This window comes from Stegodyphus dumicola, chromosome 10, assembly GCF_044657685.1.
Source record: "Stegodyphus dumicola isolate Sdum_Otavi_A_Nest chromosome 10, ASM4465768v1".
NCBI lineage: Eukaryota > Metazoa > Arthropoda > Arachnida > Araneae > Eresidae > Stegodyphus > Stegodyphus dumicola.
The window spans coordinates 58,790,174-58,816,450 of record NC_140777.1 but is presented as its reverse complement, the minus strand read 5'-3'; the positions used below and the strand labels follow the sequence as shown (position 1 = coordinate 58,816,450).

The 26,277-nt window shown below is 32.4% G+C and overlaps 2 protein-coding genes across 3 annotated transcripts in view; one reads left to right on the top strand and one right to left on the bottom strand.

Annotated features, from left to right (window-relative positions):
• Nucleotides 1-26,277, bottom strand: part of LOC118193671 (uncharacterized) — a 119,580-nt gene that overhangs the window by 29,637 nt on the left and 63,666 nt on the right. The window lies entirely within an intron of this gene.
• Nucleotides 4,105-26,277, top strand: part of LOC118188232 (junctophilin-1-like) — a 162,151-nt gene continuing 139,978 nt past the window's right edge. The window contains exon 1 of the mRNA XM_085824957.1: nucleotides 4,105-4,563. Coding sequence (XP_085681083.1) covers nucleotides 4,164-4,563 — 400 coding nt within the window. The 5' untranslated portion in view covers nucleotides 4,105-4,163. The remainder of the gene's footprint in view (nucleotides 4,564-26,277) is intronic.

The following is a 26,277-nucleotide window of genomic DNA, read 5'->3' as shown; positions in this document are numbered from 1 at the left end:
TCACGGAATTTGGAGTCAGATATTTTCACTTTCTGTAGTCATTTAAAGCTGTGATTTTGAAGTGAGCATTGACGGTTGAACATTGAAGGTGTAACATTTGAAATAAACCGTATTTGCTTTAGCTGAAATACAGTTGATCTAGTGTTTCTTTTTAGTAGTAAACATGGCTTCTGCCAAACGAATAAAAACATAGTGCTGATTTCAAAAACCAAGTCATTCAGTTTAAGAAAGAAAATGGAAATTGTGTAGCTGCAAGACTATTTGGTATTGGTGAAAGCTCCATATGTAAGTGGAAAAAAAATGATATCACAATCATTAATATGCCAAAGGATGAATGTGCTTTGCGGAAAAGAGTAAAGGAAATAGTTCATCCTAAAAGAAAGTGTTGCAAAGTGGGTCTTAGAAAATCACTAGAATCGACATTTACGTACATGAAGAAATCAAATCATACGCATATATACAGTCGCTCAAACAATTGAGAATACACCTTACTTTCACTTGATAAATCCAACTTTCAATGGAGATAACACATTAACTAGAAGAGAAAACGTGTTTTTATTTTCACACGTAACAAAAGAGTTAATTTACTTGAAATAAACTTAGGCAGATCTTTATCTCGAAAAATTAAGGATACACCAATGAAATTTTATGATATATCACATACAAAGACAGTGTCAATATTTGGTTGCATGTCCTTTGGCTTTTATAATGCCCTCCAAACGTCTTGGTATCGATTCGACCAATTTTTTGGTGGTATCTGGAGATATTTTATCCCATTCTTCTTGTAACACTTGCTTTAAATGGTCTTTGTTCCTAATTTGGTGTTTTTCGACCGCTGTTTCGAGTGTGGCCCACAAATTTTCTATGACATTGATGTCAGGGTACTGTGGTGGTGCTTTCAATTGCTCTTTACAATGAAAAAGACACCACATTGTGATATTATGTGCAGTCTGTTTGGGGTCGTTATCGTGCTGGAAAATAAAATTTCCATCTAAATCCAATTTTTTTGTACTTTCTTTAAGATTGTTGTGGAGTATATCTATATAAAGCTTATGATCCATTATGCCATCTATAAAAACTAAATTTCCTACCCCATTTAAAGCCATACAACCCCAAACCATGACGGAGCCACCACCATGTTTAACTGTAGGATGTACATTTTTTGGATCCAAAGTGGTGTTCGGCTTTCTCCAAACGGTGTGACGACCATCACTTCCAAAAATGTTGAATTTACTTTCATCACTAAATATAACTTTCTTTAAAAAGTTATCTGTCTTCAATTGATGAGTTTTTGCAAACTCCAAACGCTTTTTCTGATTTTGTAAGCTTATAAATGGTTTCTTTCTACCTACTCGACTGCTATATCCAGCATGTCTAATCACATTTCTCACAGTTTCAGCACTTACACTTCTGCACATTATTCGAGAAGTTTCTGCAGCTAGTTTGACTGCACTTATTTTAGGATCAATCTTGATATCTTTCAAAATTTTCCTTTTGGCTACATCACTCAGAATACTTTTCTTTCCTCTTCCACTTTTATTTTCAATTAATCCATCGCTTTTAAATCTTCCAATGATTTTCTGTACACACGAGTGGCTTCTACCGACAATTTCAGCTATTTCACGATAAGATTTTCCTTTCTTAAATAACCTTAATATAAATTTTCTTACATCAATACTGGTCTCTCTCCGAGAAGCCATTTTCCATTTAAAATTGCGACTTTAAATTCGCATAACCAACTTCAAAAGACAAAAATAACAGTCGAAAAAGTTTAAGATAAAATTGCCCAAACTTAGATTATGATAGTAGCAAGCAGAAAAAAAAAATCTAGTGGTAGTTAAACAAAAATTTCATTGGTGTATCCTCAATTTTTTTAGGTAAAAATCTGCTTATGTTCATTTGAAATGCCTCTGAAAATTTTTATTTTAGAATTTTGTCATTGATTTTTCTTTATTTTTACTGTTAATTAAACCTTCTGTTATGTCTAAGAATAAAAGTACGTTTGCACTTCTAGTTAATGTGTTATTTCGATTGAAAGTTGGATTTATCAAGTAAAAGTAAGGTGTATCCTCAATTGTTTGTGCCACTGTATACATATACACGTGCATACATACGTACACTGCAGGCGAGGGGAAATGGGACAGTTCTGTACCTCACGTTCTACACTGGGCCAATTGACGAAATTTTAACTTGCGTTTTTTATGTCTCGAAAGCGCGACTTAGGATATGTATTAGATTTATATATAGCATTGTTTTAATATAGATATTTTGACACAGAACTGGACTTTTCTTGAAGTGCCAATTTTTTTACATATTTCGATTCTACGACTCAAATTATGCCAAACTGCCAAGTTTTGTAAACATCGCACGAGTACTTTTTTAAAACATAGCTCTCAAAACTTTAGCAAAACTTTTTAATTTTTTATTTATTATTAAAATTTGTATTTTATAATATTTTTATAACTTTTTCGAAAATATTTTTGTATCATATCCTATAAAATTTTTAACATCATCTTGAAGTAGATGTATTTCTAAGCACACGTGCAAAGCATTAGTTTTTTATTCAACATTCCCTAAGAATATGCGTGAATTTATTTTGTCGCGTTTTGATATTTGGCGTATTTAATATAAGCGATAATGACGAAAATGTGGTTTACGCACTTTGTTAAAATTATCTGAAAGAATGAACGATGTATCTTTTTTCCCCTCGTGTATCAATGAAAGAGAAAAGTAAGTAGGTTACTATAAATTAAGAATTTCGCCAAGTGAATTATTCTTGGGGCAAACTGAAAAAAATACGCCAAGATAAAGTTTTTTTTTTTTATTTCTCCATAAATTTCTCAACAAAAATCATAAAATTTAATATCTAGGTATAATTTCAGTCGTAGAATCGAAATATGGAAAATAATTGATATGCTATTTCAGAAAAAGTTCGATTTTGTGTCAAAATATCTATGTTAGAATAACGCTATATATAAATCTAATATATATCCTAAGTCGCGCTTTCGAGACATGAAAAACACAATTTGAATTTCGGCAATCGGCCCAGTGGAACGAGTGATACAGAACTGCCCCATTATTTATTTATTTATTTTTTCGCAGTGTACATTTCTTAATCCGGTTCCGATAACAGAAGAGCACCCATTACTCTAATAAATCATTTCTTTCAATCAAATTGTTATCTTGAAGTTATTTATGCTCAGTTAGTTGTATTGTGACTATGTCTATACTGTATATCATAGACAAAAATGTAATGGGGTCGATAAAAAAACTATTATTTTAAAAGTATTCGATGCAAGAAAAAGGCTGAGAATCCGTGGTTTAACATTACCAGACTTTTCAGAAGCTTTCTGTACAATGAATTCGATAATTCGACGTATTTAATAGTTCAGTAATCCTACATATTTAACAGTTCCATAATAAATTCGATAATAGGACCTATTTAATAGCTCCATAACACATAAATTCAAAAATCCGCCAAAATTTAATATTTCCATAATAAATAAATTCGATACACTTAATAGTTTCTAAGTCCCGAACTTATCAAATTTTTGCTGCCTTTACAGAAACTGAAAAGGGAATAAAACAAATTTAACAATTATAAATTTAATCCAATAATATGATTTTAAAAAAGTTATAGTTATTATACACTTCTTTTGAAAGATGGAACAGTGCTCAGCAATAAGACTTTTGAAAATTTGATTTTTTATTTATTTCTTTTGATATAATCTTTTTTTAAATCAGACCAGATCTAGTGAATTAAACTTTCGGTTTCTTTCTGGTTCGTTCCAGATACGGGGAAGGGGGTTGTGCTACAACCGCACTGTTAAAACACAGTTCCTCTCAATCTTTTAGGTCTTTTAGATCAACACTGTACATTCAGTAATCGTGCTTCTTCGTCAAATCTCGTGGTCAAGTCGTTCGTTACCTGAAAAGCGTGTCGCGACGATACAGCGAAAAAGATAATTAATCCGAAGAAACCCGAGGCGGCGATGTCGGCCCTGCTGAAGAACGAGAAAAGACAGAGAGAGAGAGAAGCGCTTCGGATAAAAAAAGCTCGTCGGGGACTAAAAATAAGAGAGGTTGGCAGCTCGGAAGACGCAGAGCGAAGATGCTGATGAGGAGTGCATGGTGGGACGCGGAAGGATGGGCGCCGGCCGAAAATGAATTCCATCCTCGTCAGCCCCAGTGGAGGCCGCTTCGACTTTGATGATGGGGGCACTTACTGCGGCGGATGGGAGGACGGCAAGGCCCATGGCCACGGCGTCTGTACGGGGCCCAAGGGTCAGGGAGAGTACAGTGGCACCTGGACTCAGGGTTTCGAGGTGTCTGGCATCTACACATGGCCCACGGGCAGCACCTATGAGGGCCAGTGGGCGAACGGCAAACGCCACGGCCTGGGTGTCGAAACCAGGGGCAGGTGGATCTATAGGGGGGAGTGGACAGAAGGATTCAAAGGACGCTATGGAGTGAGACAAAGCATCTCATCCGCTGCCAAATATGACGGCACCTGGGCCAATGGACTGCAAGATGGATATGGTTCCGAGACATATGCAGACGGAGGTAAGCGCCCCTATAATTCTTCTCACAGAGACACAGCGCATTTATCACTTAACTCCCCAACTTTTTCTTGCATCGTCTCCTTTAAAAAAAAATGGCTTTCTTCTACGATTCCCCCTTACAGTTTTTCTATATAATAACAGTACACTGCATAATCAAAATGCAAATGATTTCACATAAATAGTTTTAAGGTAACAAGTAGATTAAGATTATGAACAGAAACTTAAGAAATGAGGAAAATGTGGTTTATTAGATTTATGTTTAATTAATTATTTTTTGGTATCATTATTATTATTAATTTTACAGTATACACAGGTTTTCAGAAACAGAATCTTAGATTCTAATTGCAAAAAATTTCGATTTTGGTGAATGTGATGGATGCTTTTGATATATTGATGTAATTGTTTTTTTTTAATATTTGGCTTAAAACTGCTTAATTTTAAATTACCTCGTTTAAAATTATTCAACCGGTTTCTTGTTTTCCATTTCAGTTTTTCGTTCTTTGTATTTTTTCAATTGCTATTATTTTTCTTAATTATGGTTTTTTTTTTTTTTTTTTTTTTTTTTTTTTTTGTGTGTGTGTGTGTGTGTGTATTTGCGATTTACTTTCTTACATTAAACTTATTGCATGCAAATAATAATAATAATAATAATAATAATTAAAAAATAAAATAAATAAATAAATAAATAAAATAAAAGTTTACAAATATTATTGATTTAAAAAACATGTTAAGTAATTTTAGCGCATTTTCTCTAATATTAATATAATATTTCGATGCTTACTATATGATACAGCTTTATATCAATAAACAATTAATTATCCATTGTAGTAATAATTCTTTTCATAATCAGTGGGATCTTATTTCGGTTGATTTGATGCCGGTGTATATTCGTCTGTCGATCTCTTGATCATTAAAATTTCATCCATCTCCATGGGGTAACGCCGTTGGGGACTTCCTGACTTAATCGAATAGGAATCTTCTCCTAAACGCTGAGACTGATGAGTAGAAAATATGTCAATTGGTTCCAGTGTGAAACCATCTATATTCTAATAAGTCATATTTTAAATCGAATATTCACTCCAATACTGATGAAAATTACACGCCAAAATATTTTTATATAATTATTGCGTTTTTACTTTTAAAAGATTACGCGAGAATATTTTGTTAAATTATGCGTTTTTATATTTTCGTTTGATTATTTTGAAAAATGTGCAATAGTATTTCTTAATTATTACATTAATTGGATGAAGATTACACTACAATATTTTGCTAATTATTGCGTTTTTGCTTCTCCGTTTATTATTCATTTCGAAAAATGTGCAACAACATATGTTAGTTATTGCATTAATTGTACCGAAGATTACACGAAATATTTTATTAATGATTGCGTTTTTATTTTTCTGTTTGTTCAATTATTGCGTTAAATATTTCGAAAAATATGCAAAAACATATGTTATTTGTTTATTCCGTATATTAATTATTGAATTTAGAAACTAATTAATAACGAACTCGTGGAATATTTTTCTTTCATTAAACAGTGATGAAAAGTATTCCACAGTGTATGGAGAGATGTACAATAGTAATTAGTTAATTAATGCTTTTCACTTTTCGTTCGTTAATTATTGTGAAAGCAAATATATTTATTTATTTTTGGATTTTTATTTTAGGGTTTGTTTTTGATTGCTTTAAATTTTGAAAAACACACAATAATATTTATTGATTATTACGTTTTTACTTTAGCAGTTGTTAATTACTGCGTTAATTACCTTGAAAAATATACTACAGCAATTTTTATTTTTTTATTGAGTTTAAACATTATTACGAAAAATGCACAATATTTTTTACTTAAAGTAATTTACTTTAGAGTTTCATAACTACTATGTTAATCACTTCGAAAAATACACAATATTCGTTGTTCATTTATTGAGTTTGTTAATTGTTGTAAAAACATATAGCAGCAATGTCTGGTAATCACTGCTTTTCTTATCTTTGCATTTCTTAGTTATTGCGTTAATTTCTTCAAAAATGTAAAACACCATTTGCTATTCGTTTATTGCGTTTTTTCATGTTTTTTTTCCCGATGTTTAACCCTCTGACTGCTCAATTCGTGGACCGAAATGGCTTCCAAAATTGTGTTTTTTCTGTTTTTTTTCCCCCATATTCTAAATCTATATATATTGCAGAATTGAAAAATGTTTTTTTTTTCTTTCTAGAAAATATTTTTTATATAGATTTTTATTATGAGAAACTAAATTGCCAGAAAAACCAATTTCAGATGTTATCACTTAAAAAAAAAAAAAAAAAAAAAAAAACACCTTTTTTAAAATAAATTTCAATCGAATTACAGTAATTTCTATTTATTGCATAATATAAAAAAGTATAAAATTCAAGAAAATATAAAGTCCTCAGGGAAAAATAACTTTGAAATGCAGTTTAGTATGATAGAGTTCAAAACAGGGTTCAAGGCACAGTCTTTGCACCAGATTCAATAAATATAATTATTAATCTAATCAATAAATCTATCGATTCTATATCGATGGGCATTTTTCGCCTTAAAAAATATTGAATTATGTTGTTCTTATCTTCCGGTTAAGGTTTTTATGCCTTTAGTTAGTCTGCATACAATAATTGTAGAATTATCAACAATTTAAAAGCTGTTTAAGTGTGACTAAGCCTATTTTTTTTTTACCATATCAGCCATATTTGTTTACATTTGAAAATTAGCAGAATAGTGAATTAAATCTTTCTGCATCTTGCATCTTCAGTGCCAAAAAATTTTATAACACTGCTTTAAAATGAATTCTAAAGAGGACTTTTCGTGGTATGCGAGTTACATACATACGTACGTATCTATCTCGCATAACTCAAGAACGAATAGCCTCAGAACGTTGAAATTTTGTATATAGGACTGTTATATCATGTAGATGTGCACCTCGTATTTTGGTTACAACCGGCAGCACACCAAACGTATATAAATATATTTATATATATATCCATTCTGTTACCCGGCTGAGTGATCTCAGTTTCTTTACTCTTATATGTTTGTAAATTGTACATTTTTTGCTTTAAAAATGGTTGAATTATGTTGTTTTTATCTTCCGGTTAAGGATTTTATGCCTTTAGTAAATCTGTGTGCAATATTTTTAGAATTATCAGCAATTTTAAAGTTGTTTAATTGCCGTTAAGCATGTTTTTAATGGCGGCCATTGATGTTTACATTTGAAACAGGAGACTAGTGGATTTGTTGCCAATCTAGAGAAACTTAGCTTCGCAACAACAAAGATAACGCATTCATTTATTATTGCCAATTAAATCATGCTTCATTCTTTCTGGAATTTTTTCGAGGAAATAATTGTTTAAGATTTACTTCGTAATTTTTAATATAGATATTTTGAGTTTTTATGTATTTTTGCCTTCTCGCGAAGTGAGAACTGAATCAATTAAATGAGAAATACTGAATCGTCTGTGAAAAAGTTTTTTTTTTTTTTTTTTTTTTTGTTTGTTTGTTTTGTTTGCTTAATTTCTTTTATACATCATTCTAGCTTTATTATAGTATTTGAATAGAACATGTGGCAACGATTAGATAATTCTATTCTTTAAATGATATAAATTTTGTGCATTATGAGTTATAATATGAACGAAATATATAAGTTAACTGTTATATAATTATTGGATTATATAACAGTAAACTTAGTTTCCCTTACATAATTATTATATAAGTTAACTGTTATATAATTATTAATACTGTTAAGTGAATCTAGCGCCAGAGTGTCGCTATGGTAAACAAATACTAGAGTGAATTTTAAAGAATGCATTTATTCTATTGTAGTTTATGCGCTGTCGGCGAAGTAGATTTAATTTAATCCAATAAGATTAAATGAAATGAAAAAAAAAAAAAATTCGTATAATTTAATATTCCAATACAAGGAAGTTATGTGGTGTACACATCAGATTTTTATATTATGAAATCGTGGGATGATCAGCCAGAGGGTTAATACAGCATTGATATTTATGTATTAAATATTTCTAGGAAAACCATATTCGAATTTTTTATTGAATTTTTTATTTCACTTACATATAAAGTCCTGCCAGCGATAAACTGTTGCCAGTCGATGATGTATAAAATTTTTCATTATCAGTAGTATTATAAGGCTGCTCAATGTAAAGGAAATTAGTGATATAAACACTCATTTTGCCTGTATCGAGAATGAACAGTTTTAAGGAAATTTTGTAGTACCGTATAGATTGCAAGCTTTTTATATATTTCATTTTTAACTTTATTCAAACGTTAATATATGTTCTTAATATTTCGATATATATATATTTTCGTTTATATCATTTTAAGTTCAAAAACGAAATGTAGAAAATTGTAAATTTTGAAATTTAAATCCTTTTTGAATTGATTTTTAATTTCATTCATTAATTAATGCGTTACCAAAGCTATAGCTATTATTTTCAGAAGAGAAATTACGTATATAGTACATCTACTTTTAATTATTTATGCTTCTAAAATGTTTTTAAGATATTTTAATTTTAAATTCTTTCAGATGGCGTTTAGATGCCAGCAAATTGTAATTTAAATTTTAAGGCAGGTTTTTTTTTAAAAATTTCTTTATTTTATTTCATTTGTGTATTTATTGATATTCTCGAGAAGTGCCAAGAATTGTTTTTTGTTTCGTACTTGAATCTGGGTTTAAAGAATTGTCACTTCCACAACCTTCACTTCAACGATCGAAAAGAATTATCAGTTCAACGAAAAGAAAGCAAACTGCCACTACCAATTTTTGGATGACATTATCGGATACTGTTTAAAACAGAATTATTACAAAGAATGTATAGTATTATTGTTAAGATCGTTAAAAACCAGCTGAAAAAAACTGCTGCTAATTCTTTTTTCAGTACTTCACTAGTATACCCACAACTCTCTTCTTAACGAATTGAATAAGCGAATGCCTGAAACTCTGCCAAGATGCAGATGTCACTGCTAACGTTGGAAATAATAACTAAAGTAAACAATAACTAAAGTAGGCAACTCGTGCTTTAAAGCTCATTCATTTCATAATATCCTAAAACTAATATCCAAGCAGTTCACAGAACGCAAATTATAAAATTAGATAATAATAATAAGGCTTATAGCATCCTATGGATTGCTGTATGGGAATCTTAAAATTCGCAATTTTAAATATATAAAAATAACATCTCAGCTATCTTCCAAACTAAAACTTAGGTTAAATTGCTTTACAAATTCTTTGCCGCCTCGGCTTCAAAACAAGGAATAATTAAATTAAGCATTTTTATATTTTCCAGTGTTTTCAAATATTAAGTTGGTATTTTTATCTGTTAACAGTTCATATAAACTTTGTGAATAAACATGCCAGAAGAGCAGAACCAAACATTTTGTACTTTTTCACAATTCCAATCATTAACAGTTTTTACAGGTGAAGATATCCGGATTAAGTTTGGGTACTTTCGTCAATTTACATCCCAAATATGAATAGCATAGCGAATATATATAAAATAATATGGAAACACTTGACACTTTGTAATAGTATGCTGAGTTGATTTTAACACTTTTTTCCCACTCTTCTTATTTTTAATTTCCCACTGTAAGAGTGGACTGCGACAATTATAAGACTGAAACTTTCTTTTTACATTACTGAAACTTTCTTTGCATTGTACATTTTTTGCTCTTTTTGATAATAAATAGACCTTTTTTTTGTTGCAATCATTTAGGTAAATTCATCAAGGGTCACAATGTATTTCCATTCATCTCCCGCTAATACTTTTCATACAGGGTTCTACAAATTGTTTTGCTTTGAGCCACTTACCTCGGCAAAAGCTAGTGACATTATGTTTCTTAGTTTTTTTCACTTGTAAATCCTGGTTTATTATTTTATTCACTGTTGGTACAAATGTATTTAAAGACTGCAATTGATCTCTCAGTTTTTTTCGGCGGATTGTTACTAACGATTTAAGTTTAGAAAGTGATTGACGGCTTTCCTCCTTCCGGCTAATAACGTAGCTTATTTTGCACTTTTGAAGTGCACTTTTGAAGTGAAGGTTGTGGAAGTGACAATTCTTTAAACCCAGATTCAAGTACGAAACAAAAAACAATTCTTGGCACTTCTCGAGAATATCAATAAATACACAAATGAAATAAAATAAAGAAATTTTTAAAAAAAAACCTGCCTTAAAATTTAAATTACAATTTGCTGGCATCTAAACGCCATCTGAAAGAATTTAAAATTAAAATATCTTAAAAACATTTTAGAAGCATAAATAATTAAAAGTAGATGTACTATATACGTAATTTCTCTTCTGAAAATAATAGCTATAGCTTTGGTAACGCATTAATTAATGAATGAAATTAAAAATCAATTCAAAAAGGATTTAAATTTCAAAATTTACAATTTTCTACATTTCGTTTTTGAAATTTGAACCCCATGCAGTTCACAATGTATATCTCTTCGGAAAGTGCAAAAACGTATGTATCATTCAATCAACAGCTTGTTTGAATTTGACATTTTGAAAGAAGAACAAATTTAAAATTAGCAGACGATATTTCTCATTTCTAATAATAATCTATTAGCAGAAATTTTTATTCCGAATCATTTGCTTTTTTTTTTTTTTTTTTTTCAAAAAATAGTTCTTTGTCAAAATCGTTCTAAAAACGTCTAAACTACCTCTGTTCGGAAACTGTATGGAGTTAAATAAATAATTAAGTATTATCTCTTCTCTACATATAATAAGAGTCTGTGTGTCTTTCGTTCGTGCTGATAGACCCAGGGCTACGAAATTTGGTATATAGGTGCATCTAGACAAGAACCAGTGTACCTCGAAGCGAGTTTTTTCAAAATTCGAATCATATATATTTTTTTAATTTTATCTTTTCGATTTTATCGCATCATTTTGAATAGTTTAATTTTGTTAGCAATGAGGTTTTGGCAACAGTTTTTCATTCAATTGTATACTGGATTGCTGAATGTTGAAAATCAGCACTGTTGCCACTTCGAAAAATGAGGGCGATAGTTCTGTGCAGTTTTTAAATTTAATGCTTCTCTTGGCTACTGGACGTGTGTTGAAAGAAGGCAACGGGAAGTTACTTAATTTATTTATTAGGATAATTAATATTTGTATTAAGGGATATTGCTTATTTCATTGTAATTTTCATATATGTAATATATTTTTTTTTTAAACTTGTGGGTTTTTTTTTTAGTCCAAAGGGGCTTTGTGCCTGAAAGACTATTGTTTTCGTTTTGCGATTTTGCATTGAATCACTATAAATGTCCGTTTCACTTTTCAAACTGTTGCCACCAAATGTTAGAGTCTGCATTATGCTTGAAGAAATTAAATAATGAAAAATCTGCATAAATTTATGTCTATTTCTTGAATTGTAATAAAACGACGGTACATAGAGCCATCGAATTTTGAATGACGTAATCCTCCTACGAATATGGGCATATGGAAGACCAAATTTGAAATTTGGAATTTGTTTTATGATCGATTTCATTTTTGTAAAACTTTAAAGAATTTTGGAATAACAAACTCAACGATTTAAAAGCGAGCAATGGCAAGGTTGTACAGAAAAAATATTTTTTATCTCCAGCGCGTGAGTCTCTGTATCGGAAATTCTAAAAATATGCTCAATTTGAAACTATTTTGCGATATTGTTGTTGAACTGAATTTTACGGTTTAAGTGCGAAGAACGTGATATTTAATAAATAAATGTAACACACAAAATGTTAAAAAAAACGCCCCTTTGGACGCAATTTAAAATCTGAAACATTTCAGATTTTTTTTTAATTTGTTTTTATTTATTTATTTATTTATTTTGATGAAGTTGTTCTGCAGAGAAAAATTCTGCGCAGTTTTTAAATTTAACGTTTGGTGTTCTCTTCAGGCATTTCCCCGGTATATTTAAAAGCCAGATGAAGGCTGGCCGCGCAGCTGCTAGTTTAATATAATTAAGGTAAAGTGTTTAATATTACTAATATTCCAATAAAATTGCGACTTAACATATTTATTTCTAAGTTTTCCTGCATTATTTTCTCAGTTAGTATTAAATAACAAAATTAAAATATATAATTTAAATTATATTAAAAAATCTGACCACATGACTTTTTGCACGGAATATTAAATTATACGCATTTTTTTTCTGTATTTCATTTAAACTTATTTACTCGAATTTCACTAGAGATATATTTCTCATTCAATTAATTCACTTCGCGGCAAGGCAAAAATACATAAAACCTCAAAATATCTTCATTAAAAATTGGAACACTGATAAACAACATAAAACACCAAATATATCTAAACCAATAAAAAAAACAATATTTACAATTAAAATTACAGTTTCTGCTCAAAAGCAAGCAATTTGACCAACAGGCAAGAAGGCAGATTTTTCGGTGCACAAAACTAAAATTTTCCTTTTGGTCACACTCGGCAAAAAGACACTGAAGATGCAAGATGCAGAAAGATTTAATTCACTATTCTGCTAATTTTCAAATGTAAACAAATATGGCTGATATGGTAAAAAAAAAAAAAATAGGCTTAGTCACACTTAAACAGCTTTTAAATTGTTGATAATTCTACAATTATTGTATGCAGACTAACTAAAGGCATAAAAACCTTAACCGGAAGATAAGAACAACATAATTCAATATTTTTTAAGGCGAAAAATGCCCAATTTACTAACCTATAAGAATAAAAACAACTGAGCTCACTTAGCCGAATAACAGAGTATAACCGAATAACAGGTATATATATATATATATACTTTTGGTGCGGTCGATCGCAATCAAAAAGCGACGTGCACAACTACATGTTATAGCAGTCCTATACACAAAGTTTCAACGTTCTGAGGCTATTCGTTTTTGAGTTATGCGAGATACATACGTACGTACGTATAGACGCCACGAAAAGATCCTTTTGAATCCATTTAAATCAGTTTTATAATTCGTTAGGGGCAAAAGAGTAATTTATTCTGTCCTTATATACAGATGTCATGCAAAAGCATCGTTAAATTACATTCGATAGCGGTCAAAATATGGTACCCGGAATTTTTCGTGATTACAATACATGCTTTACTTGGTACAAGGAAGTAAAAATTAAGTGTTCTGTGGGCAAGGAAAGTAAAATATGAGAGTGCTAAAGCAATTTAGAGGAATTTTTTAGAATTAAAATAATTTATTATTAAATTAGATAACTATTAAGTTGAAGGTTTAATAAATTTTTCCTTTACTCCTTTCTAGCAAATTCCTCCATTATTTTCGAAGTATCAATGTTATTTAACACCTTCTGATCCCATACAGCTCTGTCAGTCTACTGACATCCTATTTTATTAATAATTTTGTAAGGTTCTTGTTAATTAACTAGTTATTATGATTATAGTATGTGGTATAACTTTTTCTTTCTGTATTCCTAACTAGAATTCAAATTAGCTTTTACAGTATTATAAACTGAGGGTTTTGAATCTTAGACAGAGTTTTTGTAAATCGCTTCCGCGCTATTAAAATTTTGCCAGCTTTAATCTAAAAGTGATTATCCGGCTTTTGCACTCTCTCGCAACCAATACTTATGCGCCGGTAAAATTAATTGAGCCAGCTTAGCTTAGTTTACTGGATGTGTAGTCTTAAACTACTTTATCAACGTTAAAATCTAATTGACTGTTATTTCGTATTGTATGCATCGACAGGAGAGGTATAGTTTGACCGCCTTATCCGCGACCATGAGCGCAAACACGCATGCGCGATTCGGACCGAATTATTCTTAAAATAGGGTGGAAGGATGGGGACTTTCTTTCCCTCAAGCATAGCTCTTTCCGGAGAAGAGACATCGCAGCAAGTAATACCTCCCATTTTGGACGAGTCTATGTGTTTTGGCAGAATGCCAACCAGGGTTGTGCTTGAGACGGTCGAACTATAGTTTGGCTGCCACACAAGTTTTGCCTTTTATGTTCAGATTTAAAAAAAAAGGTGGTTTTAAAACTTTCTTCAGTATTTTGTGAGTTTTTAAAACGTAATGATAACTTTCTAACCTATCTACTAAGGTCAACAGAATTTAATACCAGATATATAAAAAATGTAATCCGAATAAACAATTAAACACAATTTCAAATCTTTAGAACAATCATTTTTCCTATTTATTTTTAACAAAAACAAGGTAAAGGAAAAAACGGTAACCATGGTAACACTTTTGCGACTGCGCAGATAGTCTCACAGACGATGTGTTAGCGTCGCAGAACAAATACAAAAATATTAAACACCAGATCAACAACGATTTCACAGGCTTTTACGCGTTTTAAAAGACAGAAAGATCTTCCTCCGGATTCATTGAGAAATATAACAGTCAAACAAAGTTTTTAAATAATTTTCTAAATTTGGAAACTTGAATGTGTTTTCTTTGGCACCATAGTATGTTTGTGTTTCAGAATTAAAATTATACCCAACTTCTGAAAATAATAACACATTTCATTTAATTATCAAAACGAGTAAGCTTTATATCACCATTACAAATATCAACTTTTCTAGGTACATTTTTTTCTAAATTCGACAGATTTAAATTACAGAATATTTAAAATTGATCTAGGTTAATTTTATATGCTTCATTCCTATTAGAGTTCTGCTCTTATATTATCACAAATAAAGAATAAAAAATAAAATTTTCGCGCACTGAAAGTTATTTAGATCCTTTATTACTTTCATAAAATATCTTTTTTTCTGACGTGCGAGTCTGTTCTTTAGATGTCAAATATATCAAAAAAATTGCTTCTTTGAAAATGTTAAAAAAATTCATGATGGAATCCTGCAATAAAATTTTACGAAGATTTTAATAGATCAATTCCTTTAAATAGGGTATACTCGGATGAGTGTAGGGCCGGTTTTAGGCTTGATGAAGCCTATGCTATCTGCCGAGTCGTTTCAAAATGATATGGGGCAATTTTTTATATATGAAGTATGGAAAAATTTCTTTTGGGGCCCTCAAGAAAGTGGGGGCTAGTTTGTGCAGCTTGCACTTAAATCCGGCATTGAATGACCGTAAGGATTTGCTGGTGGCATTCGTTCTTTGCAAAATGGTGTTCCAGAATATTGTCATGATTATTATTTCAGTTGCGCGCATTTTTTAATAAACGTGTATCTTTTGCTGCAGTTACTTTCATTTACGAACGTAAATAAGTGATGTCAAATAAGGCCTCTTTCCTGTGTTTGCTTCTAACTTTTAACGTCAATATGAAGTTTGCTCTCTTTTCAACCGTATAGTGTAGGATAATTGTTTTGCAGGTTTAATTATTTTCACATGCTTTTAGCTTTCTGTTCAAAATTTTTCAAAGATTAGCAGATGCAGGAGGAAAAAAAAACCGAATAGTTTTTGCACAAACATAAAATATTCAACTGCGGCATTACAATTTTCTGCAGCAAAACTACACAATAAATTTAAAGAATGATAAGCGCAAGATATGTAAATCGTACTTGGAACTGTAATGTTTAATACGAACCTGAGATCCTGGATATTTAATAGAAGCCTGGAAATAAAGTGTCGTTATCTTTTCATAGATTTACATTCGACAAGGTTTAAGATCTGCATCTAATTTTGCTAGAGTGAACAATATCAGTTATTTCAAACATGATCTTGTACTCTCTCTCTTCATTTGATATAAACCCTGGAAACCTTTCTTTCGCATTATCACATAGCAGTACGTACCTAATAACTAATACCTGTCAGTCCCCCAATATGTGAAATATCAGATGTAGAGGGTGTTTACACATTTTTGGAATGATTTCGGGGCCGTTTAGTTCATCTTTAAAGTTTGAAGAGTATTTTTTTTTAAACGATCAATGTGATAGCTTTTTTTTTTTTTTTTTTTTTTTTCTGGACACTTTCTGGAAATGGTATATTCTGGACATCGCAATTTCCATGATAGAAGGCGCTATCTATCATGGACATAGCAATTTCCATAATAGAAGGCGCTTTCGCAAAACTTCCAGGCGTATTGATTTCCATTCCTTTTCCACTACTTATCCGTCGTGGTGGATTTGCGCTTAGAAAGAGTTTTTTCCAGAGACCAGATGTGCATGGTGAAATGTCAGGGGACTTCGCTGGAAGAAGCTGAAAAAGTATATATGGAATAACTACATCAGCCTTCATTTTTTTCAAGGAATGTACTGGTACCTTTCGAAGTATGATTTATTGCTTTGTCTTGATGAAGTTTCACTCTTTGAAAGCCAATGGATAAAGAAATGGAATTTCTTCTGTAAATATCGCAACTAAAAACTTTCTCTCAGTAGTACGTTAATTTTAACATTTTTTCCCCGCTCTTCTTATTTTAAATTTCTGATTGTAAGAGATGTTGCTACAATCATAAACTTATTACTGAAACTTTCTTTGCATTGATGGAACCAGGTTTGTACATTGTCTTCTTTTTCCATAATAAACACCTTTTCACCTCCGGATTTACAATAGAATGTCTAATGGGAACCAGAGTGTATGTTCCTAAATGGCGCTGCAGGCTAACAGGCTTAGCACTGAAATTATCAAAACGCTAGTGACTTTTCCAAGGAAATAGCCCTTGCAGACTTTTTTGTGCAATGTAATCAGAGATGAAATGGATGAACTTAGAGATGAAAATGCCAACTGTGCATTAGAAACCTATATTTCTTCTCAACTTACAGATTGACTTTCGGATTCGGGGAGAAAAGCTTTCCCTTGTTCCATTCTGTTTGGCATCTAGAATTATATCGGATGGGGATCGTGGTCAAAAAGTGTTGAACTCTTCTTTGTTTTCATACCCACACTTCTCTGCTAATTACCCCTCCCGTAATATAATTCTGCTTAAAGCATTCTTTCAACTGCCATTAGTAACGCTTTAACCATTTTACTTCTTTCATTTTGTTGCGCTGAAAAAATCACAAACAATGTTTGTTTCTATCGTTCCTTGAAATGGTGTATTATGCTGTACATTCAGGGCTTAAATTCAGCCGGAGTTTGGCTACGCTATTTCTTAATTTTTGAATCGCAGTTCCAGCCTGGAGCCCCAAATACGACGAGGTTCGATATTTTACTTTGTTATTTAATTTAATACTAAATTTTTATTTATTTATTTACAGTTTATTGAAATGAATTTTAATATTAATTATTTGATTTATTTACTTCTGTTCATTTGGCCGCCTTCCATAGGACTCTACTTTTCTAATTTTAGAAATTAAACCCTAGTTCATTGTGCAACACATTGTCAGTCACCTAACTTACATATTTTAAGGACTGTGTTCCATTTCAGGCATTTTGGATGGGATAGTTAAGAAGGGTTACGATCTGAGCCTTTCCATTCAAGGCCAATGCTATTTTATATAATATTTTTCATTTGATAATAACTGAGTGTTATCTTGAGATATACCCTTGTCGACCCAGATAACAGTCACTGTTAAAGTATTTTTAGAGTTCTTCGTCTTAAACAAAAGCAAAAACTGTCAATTTCTGAAGGCTGAGGAAACAATAAATCTAATTTCGAAAGTACTCTTGCACCAAGTTTCAATGATTCGTGAAAATTGGAAGTGAGGCTGCTATTTAAGTTTTTAATAAAATAAATTCCTCATTTTAGCAACTAATACTTTATATATGCGCTTTATCGTGGAAGAGATGAGTCATGTATAGAAAAATGAATTTCTTATGATCATCTGCCAAGTAAAATTATTGCGTATTCTTTTTTCGATCTGAAATTAGTTTCTCCCTCCAACTGATTGAAAAGATCCAGCGATTGAAAAGAAATGTATTGCTATTGCCGGAGTTAACATATGAATATTTTTATCTTCCACGCGGCAGTATGTCGTCGTTCAGTAAAGCCTAAGATATTCAATTTTTCTTTCAAATTTATTACGTTATTAATAGCAAAGTAAACGATTTAAAAGCAATAAATGGAGAATCATTTCAGTTATTACTAATTACTAACTGGATCCGTGAAACTACATTGACTGGATTGATTCTTTTTATTATATATATTTTCTGCTTTGTAATGAAAACCTTAGGCGGCTGGACATGCATGCGACTAGTTATTTAATAATAAAAATTTATTATTATAACAATAGGTATTACTAGTAAGCGCCTGATTCTCTAACGAATCGAATAGATCTGAGACGATGCTGATGTCACTGTTACCTCTGGAAATAATAACTAAAGTAAACTATTATAATTAAAATACATTGAAATGGTTCATCGTCTTATTCTGGATACAGAAAAGCAGGGATTTTTGCAGAAGAGAGATTTTAATTGATTTCAATGTTCCTTTTCCCTGATGAAGTAACATTGAGGTTGATTGAATCACTCTTCTGTTATGTTCTTTTTTTCTTTTAATTTCTTAAAGGATTTGAAATTTATTAATTATTAATTTTAAAATTTTCGTCTTTGTGAAACATTAGTTCTAAATTACTTACTTTATAAATATATTTAAATACTTTTTGTGCGGCCGATTGCAACCAAAATACGAAGCGCACATCTACAGGTTATAGCAGTCCTATACACAAAATTTCAACGCTCTGAGGCTACTAGTTTTTGAGTTATGCGAGATACGTATGTACGTACGCACAGACGACATGAAATATTTTCTTCAGAATTCATTTTAAATTAGTTTTATTAATATTTGGGGGAAAAGAGTCCTTTATTCTGTCCTTACGTACAGATGTCAGCAAAAACATTGTTAAATTGTATTCGATGGTTGTCAAAATGGATGTTTCCTTTGAAATAGGATGCCTAAAATTTTTCGCGATTATAATACTTCCTTTTTACTTCGTACAAGGAAGTAAAACGTATGGCAACACTTTCAACGAAAGTGAAAATATATCACTTAACACTCTGTAAACTTAAACATTGATGACTGAGGTATGTCTACCCACACACGTTTTTCTTCCTTCGCCTTTTCTAATATAAGATTTCATTGACAATCAGAAACGTTCACATTAATTTTTACTTTCTTGTGCGAAGTAAAGGAAGTAATTTGAAAAATTTTGGTTATCATTTTTCAATGTGATGTCTACACGTACGTCTCTAATACGCTCTATCTGGCATAATTACAAAATGATTAATCAATCGCAGAATGTTGGAACTTTGTACATTTGACTGCTATAACATCTAGTTGTGCGCCTCACCATTTTTTTATTGCAATCGGTAGTAACAAAAGTGAAAATATATCGTGCCATACCCGGTTTAAAAGTCCTTACCGATTTTTTTTCGCAATCGTTGGTGGTAGTCATATAGTTCCAAATTCAGAACTGTTTTAATTGGCGAAAATATTCGTGTCTGGGCAATGTCAAATTTTTAAAAAAGAATTAATTTTGGACTAATAACGAAATTTAACTCACTTAGAATAATTCTAGGAAATAAGTTTAAATGAAGTGGAGCAAAAACTATGTGTATTTCAGTAGGCCGTGCAAGGGAATCATGTTGTGTGTGCATCAGATTTTTTTTCCTGCTATTTTCAGTTTCGTCTATTTCAGTCCTATCTATGTTGATCACAGTAAAATAGTTCTAAAAATAAAAACAATACATTGTCTCATGTCTTTAATACATGTCAACAGTTCATGTCTCATTAAAAATAAATAAAAACTTTAAAAGCTGACAGCAAAATCTCGAATAAACAAACAAGATGGCGTTCAGTATTTTAGATACACTTCTGAGAAACAAAACGAAAATAGGTAGAAACGTCACCATTTTAAAAAAGAAAATGTTGGTTTCACAGTCAGCAATTCGTTTTGAACGTAACAAGGAGGTAAAGTCACATATATGTATACGTGGGTGGGTTGTATGAAAGAGGTGTCAGCTTCTTGGCTTGTGCTTGTGAAGGGGCGAGACAGGCTTTCACGCGTTACGTTAGGTTAGAGTGAAAATCAAAAAATAAATTTATTACCTGTCACATAGTATATGAGTAAAAATACAACATGTTCTTAAAACGTGAAATAGAGTATTCATGGCCTTAAATGTTGGCGCAGGTTACAGTTATAGAATTTCTCGAAATAAGGCAGAAAAATTTTATGAAAACTATTCCATGTCAGGGTACAAAACTATGATAATAATTTGGAATAATTATCTTTTAATTAGAAAATAGGAAAAGAAAATATGTATGTGTGTAGACGCATTCAGTCGATTAGTGTTTGCATTTATAAAATGTTAAGGGTTCACACATTTTGCGTTCGCTATAATATTTATATATATAATATCAAGGAAATCCGAGACTTAGTAATTGTAATATAATTTTAATAACTTATCATACGCAGTCAGTACCCAATTAACCGATATTTAATTTCCGGTAACTGATTAATAACTTCGAACTGTAATTTTATTTCATTAATGAGACATGATCTTATATTTTGATACATGTTTTACAGGGAATTCTACTAGTATATGATTATTGTTACTAGGGGGCAAGCCCGCCAGATGAACGGGCTAATGCCATAGCAAAACTTATGTTCTATATATACATGAGAAGAAAATGTATAAAAACATTTCAGTATAAATGAAATCAGTTCTTTCTTTACAAGCAACATCCAGTTCGTAATTTTTTTTTTTGGTCAATCCTGGAAACAAAAACTTTTGACACTTCAGATTAATAGGTGTGATGCCATGATTTAAATTAAATTTAATATAACAACTTTTTCTCCGTATTAATTAATTAAGAATTAACATGGCAATAACATATCATGTCAATTATCCTAATCGGAAACAAAAAAATTTTGCAACAGCAAATACATATTCAAAATACTGACATTAACGAAATTTTTCGACTTAATAAGTACGTCACATGCAATCGCGTGTTCCTTCAACGTCAGAATGTGACATTATATAATAATTATTTATTTAATGTTTCGCAATTATATTTTTATTTCATATTTTGTAAAACTTACAAATTTTTTGTTAACAAACTCTACGATCTGAAAGCGAGGAGTGGCAACACTTTTTGAAACAATGCAGATTTTTATCTCCATCGCGCGACACTGTTGGTACTCGGAAAAATAAGTGCGAAAATTAGCATTTTCAGAATTTTTAATTAATATCTCGGCTGATAAAGTGGTATAAAGAAGAGAGTGGTTGAAATGGCTGCCCAAGAATTTTTGGAAGCCTCTGTCGAAACTAAACTTTTTGCTGATCAGGAGAAGATGGTGTCACAATCAAAGAAACAAACAGTAGGCAGACGCGCACATATTTTAATAGTATAGACTAGTGGGCAAGCCCGCCAGATGAGAGGGCTGAGGGCAAAGTAAAATTTATAGTACACCTGAAAAGAAAATGTATAAAACCATCTCAATATGAATGACATTATTTCATTCTTTCCCAGCAACACCAATACGTAAATAATTTTTTGTTGCCAAAACCAGGAAAAAAACTTTTGACATATCAGGTTAACACGTATACGTATGACTATGGTTTAAATGTAATGCAATATAACAATTTTTCTCAGGATCAATAAAATAAATCCAATTAGAGCGGCTTATGACCAGGAACCAGTGGGTCAACATTCTGCTCATCTAGACGATTTAAGCAGACAAATCAGTGCCTTGAAGCGAAATAGGAATGGCAGCAAAAATATTCTATAGTGCTCGAACTGCGAAGCTGAGGGCCACATAAGAAGGAACTGCAGAACATCCAAGGCACGGACCGTTCCTTAGACCGCTTCCCAAAAAGAAGGCAGGACGCAAATTAGAGACTATCTCGCGGAGCGGAGGTTGAATTTAATGAGAATCACATTTTAAAGGGATTCAGATTTCTGCAATAAATGGCGGCAATAATGGACTCTTCATCATGGAACATATAAATGGAGTTCCTTGGAATATCACCATAGATACAGGAGCCAATGTTACTAGCATTCGGAAAGATTTAGCTTAACAGTTTAAAGATTAACTCATTTGGACGCCATCCTGTGTTACCATCCAGACTATGTCTGGTGATGAAATCGAAATAGATGGGAAGTTAAATGTTAACATTACGTTTGGAAGTGTCGCCTGCCACTACACGGCATATGTGGTAAATAATTAGACATCCTCTCATACTCGGATTAGACTATCTGTAGAAATACAGATTTTTCTTGAACTTTAATAAAAATAATGAATTGTATTTTGCCTTAGAAGACATAACTCGGAATGAAAGATGAGTTTAATCCGCCCACCAAATAACAGCTTATCACAATATCACAGTTCTAGCAAGAACAGAATTTTTACGTTCTGGATCCATATCTGAAACAAGAATTTCCCGTATGGAATAATGGAATATTTTACCTACTGTTACAGCTCTAAAGGAGTACTAGTAGCCTTAGCACTCGTCGACCTAACGAGGACCATCATCCCGGTGCGAATTGCAGACTCAAGCGATAAGGCGAAAGTCATTAGGAAAAGCGAAGTACTTACAGCATACCTGCATTAAACGAATCATTAGTCCGCTAATCGCTGTGTCTTGGGAAGCCTAATATCAGAGTTATTGCAGAATGCACAAATGAGCGATGAAGAGAAGAGCGCTGCGAAAAGTGTCATTTAAGAAATTCAAGATGTTTCCTCCTGTACATCTTCTGAAGTAGTTAGAATAAGTTTAGCTCAGCATAGAATTGACTCTGCATGTCATCCGCCAACAAGCAACATCCAAGACGTCTACCGAATATTAAAAAGAAGAGGTAAGAAAACTTCAAAAGAACATGGAAGAGAGCGACGTTATAGAGTCTTCAGAAAGTCCATGGACCTCTTCCATCGGCCTGGTCAAAAGTAAAGATGGTTCAACTAGAGTGACTATCACCGGTTGAATGAGGTCACGAAGGAAAACAGCTAACCTATTCTCAGAATTGATGACATATTGTGAACACTCTAGAAAATATTAGGAAGGTGCTTCAGAAATTCAAGGAAGGCAGTCTTAAGTTAAATATTGCTAAATGTAAATTGTTCAGACAGGAAGTGACTTAACTCGGACATATCATCTCTGCTGAAGGTGTGTGTGTACAGTTCCAGAAAAAGTGTCGGCAGATAAAGATTGGAGACGTCCTGAGAATGCTCGTCAGCTGAGAGAAGCACCTACTGTAAGAGATTTGTGAACGACTTTACTTCCATCGCAAGACCGCTTCGCAAGCTGACAAAGAGCAAAGCAAGCAAAATTTCTTCTGTACAAAAGAATGTGAAACTGAAGAAGGCTTTAGGTTCTGCGACTACTCTGACGTATCTTCAGTTAAAGCCGTAGCTCGTTTCCACCATTAACCTTTACGACAGGCAATTCCTGCTCCTCACAGATCATGTCTAGTTGACCTGGCTATTAAATTTCAAGAGTTCCAAAAGCCAGTACCCAGATGAATAACAAGAATACGAAATAGCTATCTGCTATAGGAAAAGGTAGTGGCTCGGAAACTCTAAAGCCCTGTCTAAAAGACCTCGTCCAGAAAGCTTCCGATATTGTTCCAGGGTCGAAGGGAAATACGAACTGGTTAATGCTGTCGCACGTCAACACATTGACTGATTGAGACCTATGGTGTTTCATAGTCAGGAAGGACCAGATGGAAGACGGTGCCATTAAAACCATCTCGCAGGATATTTCGATCTATAAATCCTACCATAAAACAATCTTGGGATATCTAGGACTCCCTCCATATTCGAAACGGCGTCTTGTACCAGAAGTTAGAATCGGGTGATGGAAGCTCATTTCAGTGGCAGCTGATACTTCCAAGATCTCGGATTTCGAATATCCTTAAAGAACTACGAGTACATAACAGTCCGACTGGAGGCCATCGGTCAACTCGGAATAATGAAGCAGGGCATAAAGTTCTAGAGCGCTTCTACTGGAATAATGCAAAGGTTGACGTGCAAAAGTGGCGCCAGTTTTCGGGTGTCTGTGGAGGCCGGAAAGAACCGGTAAATTGCAGCCAAGGGAAGATTCAACGTTACAGTGTAGGAACGCTTTTTGAACGCACCGCCTTTGCCATCCTGGGATATCTGCCACGAACTACTGATGATAACAAATACATCCTTGTTGTCACTGATTACGTCACAAAGTGGCCTGAAACATACAATATCCCTGATCAAGAGGCTGTCATGATAGCAGAAGTAATTATTCAATATTCGATTTCTAGGTTTGGAGTGCCAGTATAGTCAAGGAAAGAGTTTTATCTCAGTTGTAATTAAAGAAGTCTGCAAACTACCAAGCCTAGGCAAAACCCAAAAGACACCTTTACATCCAAAGTCAGAAGACATGGTAGAGAGATTTAATCAAACCATCCTTAGAACCTTTTGCTGATGGTGTTCGGAAACCAACAGGACTATGACCAGGAGTAACCTCTGTTTTTATTACCTAACTCAGTGTTGTCAACGAGACTACCAGCTCTTCCCCGTCCCAAATGCTTTTCAGTTGGTACCCTCGTCTGCCTTGTGATGGCTTGTTTTTTTCGCCCTCTGGATGCCCTTTTATCGCCTGAGGAGTGCATCCAAGATCTCTATGTATGATTTGAAGTGATGCACATTATTTCTAAAAATGTGCAAATACTCTCGGTACAGCGTTGTTGCCAGAGACACTTAATATCCTTCATTTGTCTATGATACTTTAAAGTGAGTTGTTCAAGATGTCAGTTAATTATTAACAGGACTTGGTAGCCGAAAATTGAGTAAATTATATATTTTTCGATTTTTTTTTTACTAAAAATATAATATAATACGAAAAGAAATTTTCGATCTATCTGAAGATAAATGGTATAAAACGTCTTTTAAAAGTTCTGACAGCCTTTTATACGCCACACCCACCTAAGTGTTTACTTTCTTTTACTTCTTAATTGTCTGAGTTTTTTAATAAAAACTAGTCTAGAGGAAGAAGTACCGAACTGGATGTTACTGCAAGTATCAACAAGCCCTGTTTATATGTGTAATCTGACTTATTTTAAATACTGACTGAAGTACAAAAAAACATTTTTTTTTTTTTTTCACTTTTGAACTTCCAGGCTGAATTTGTATGTTATTTACTCAAATCAGCAAATATTTCTGTGCGTATTATCAGTCAGTCTTGTCATGCCTCTTTGGAAACGGCGTGTATACAAGCCAGTTTGCCTTAAAAGGTCCTCACCGAAGACATCCCTTTCTATGCGCTTGTAGTCCTCGATTTGCTTTTCCCTAATCAATTATCCTAATCTAACCTAATCTCTTCAGAAGCGTAAACTGATTGTGATATAGACAAATAGAAAGAATAAGAAAAGTGATAAATTTCCTGACTGTAATATTACTGAAACACGTACTGGAACAAACATTAAACTCTTTAATTAATTAAAATACTCCTAAATTAATAAAAATGCTATTTATATGTAAGACCAAATGACAGACAGAAGAGAAGAAATTACATATGTTGCTGGGCAGTTTTAAATAAAAAGTTTGTATGTTTTTTTAAATTTCGTATTACTTTTTGAAAAAAATTAACTAAACAACAATTTAATTTTATTGATATTAATTATAAATATATTAGAAACATTATTATTATTCATCTTTATACTAAAATTGTTTTGGACATGTTGTAAAAAACAAAAAAAGAAAAATTCTACTTAATAGTTTATGATTTTGCTTCCTGTATTTCCGGGGGGCTCACCAGCGGCCGAGCGGTAAAGTCGCTGAACACTGGTAGTTCGGTCCGAGGTTCGAATCCCGCGAACGGGCTGGCTGCATGGGCGTTTTCGTGGTTTTCCCCATGTGTAACGTGTATACGAGCCAGTTTCCCTTAGAAAGTCCTT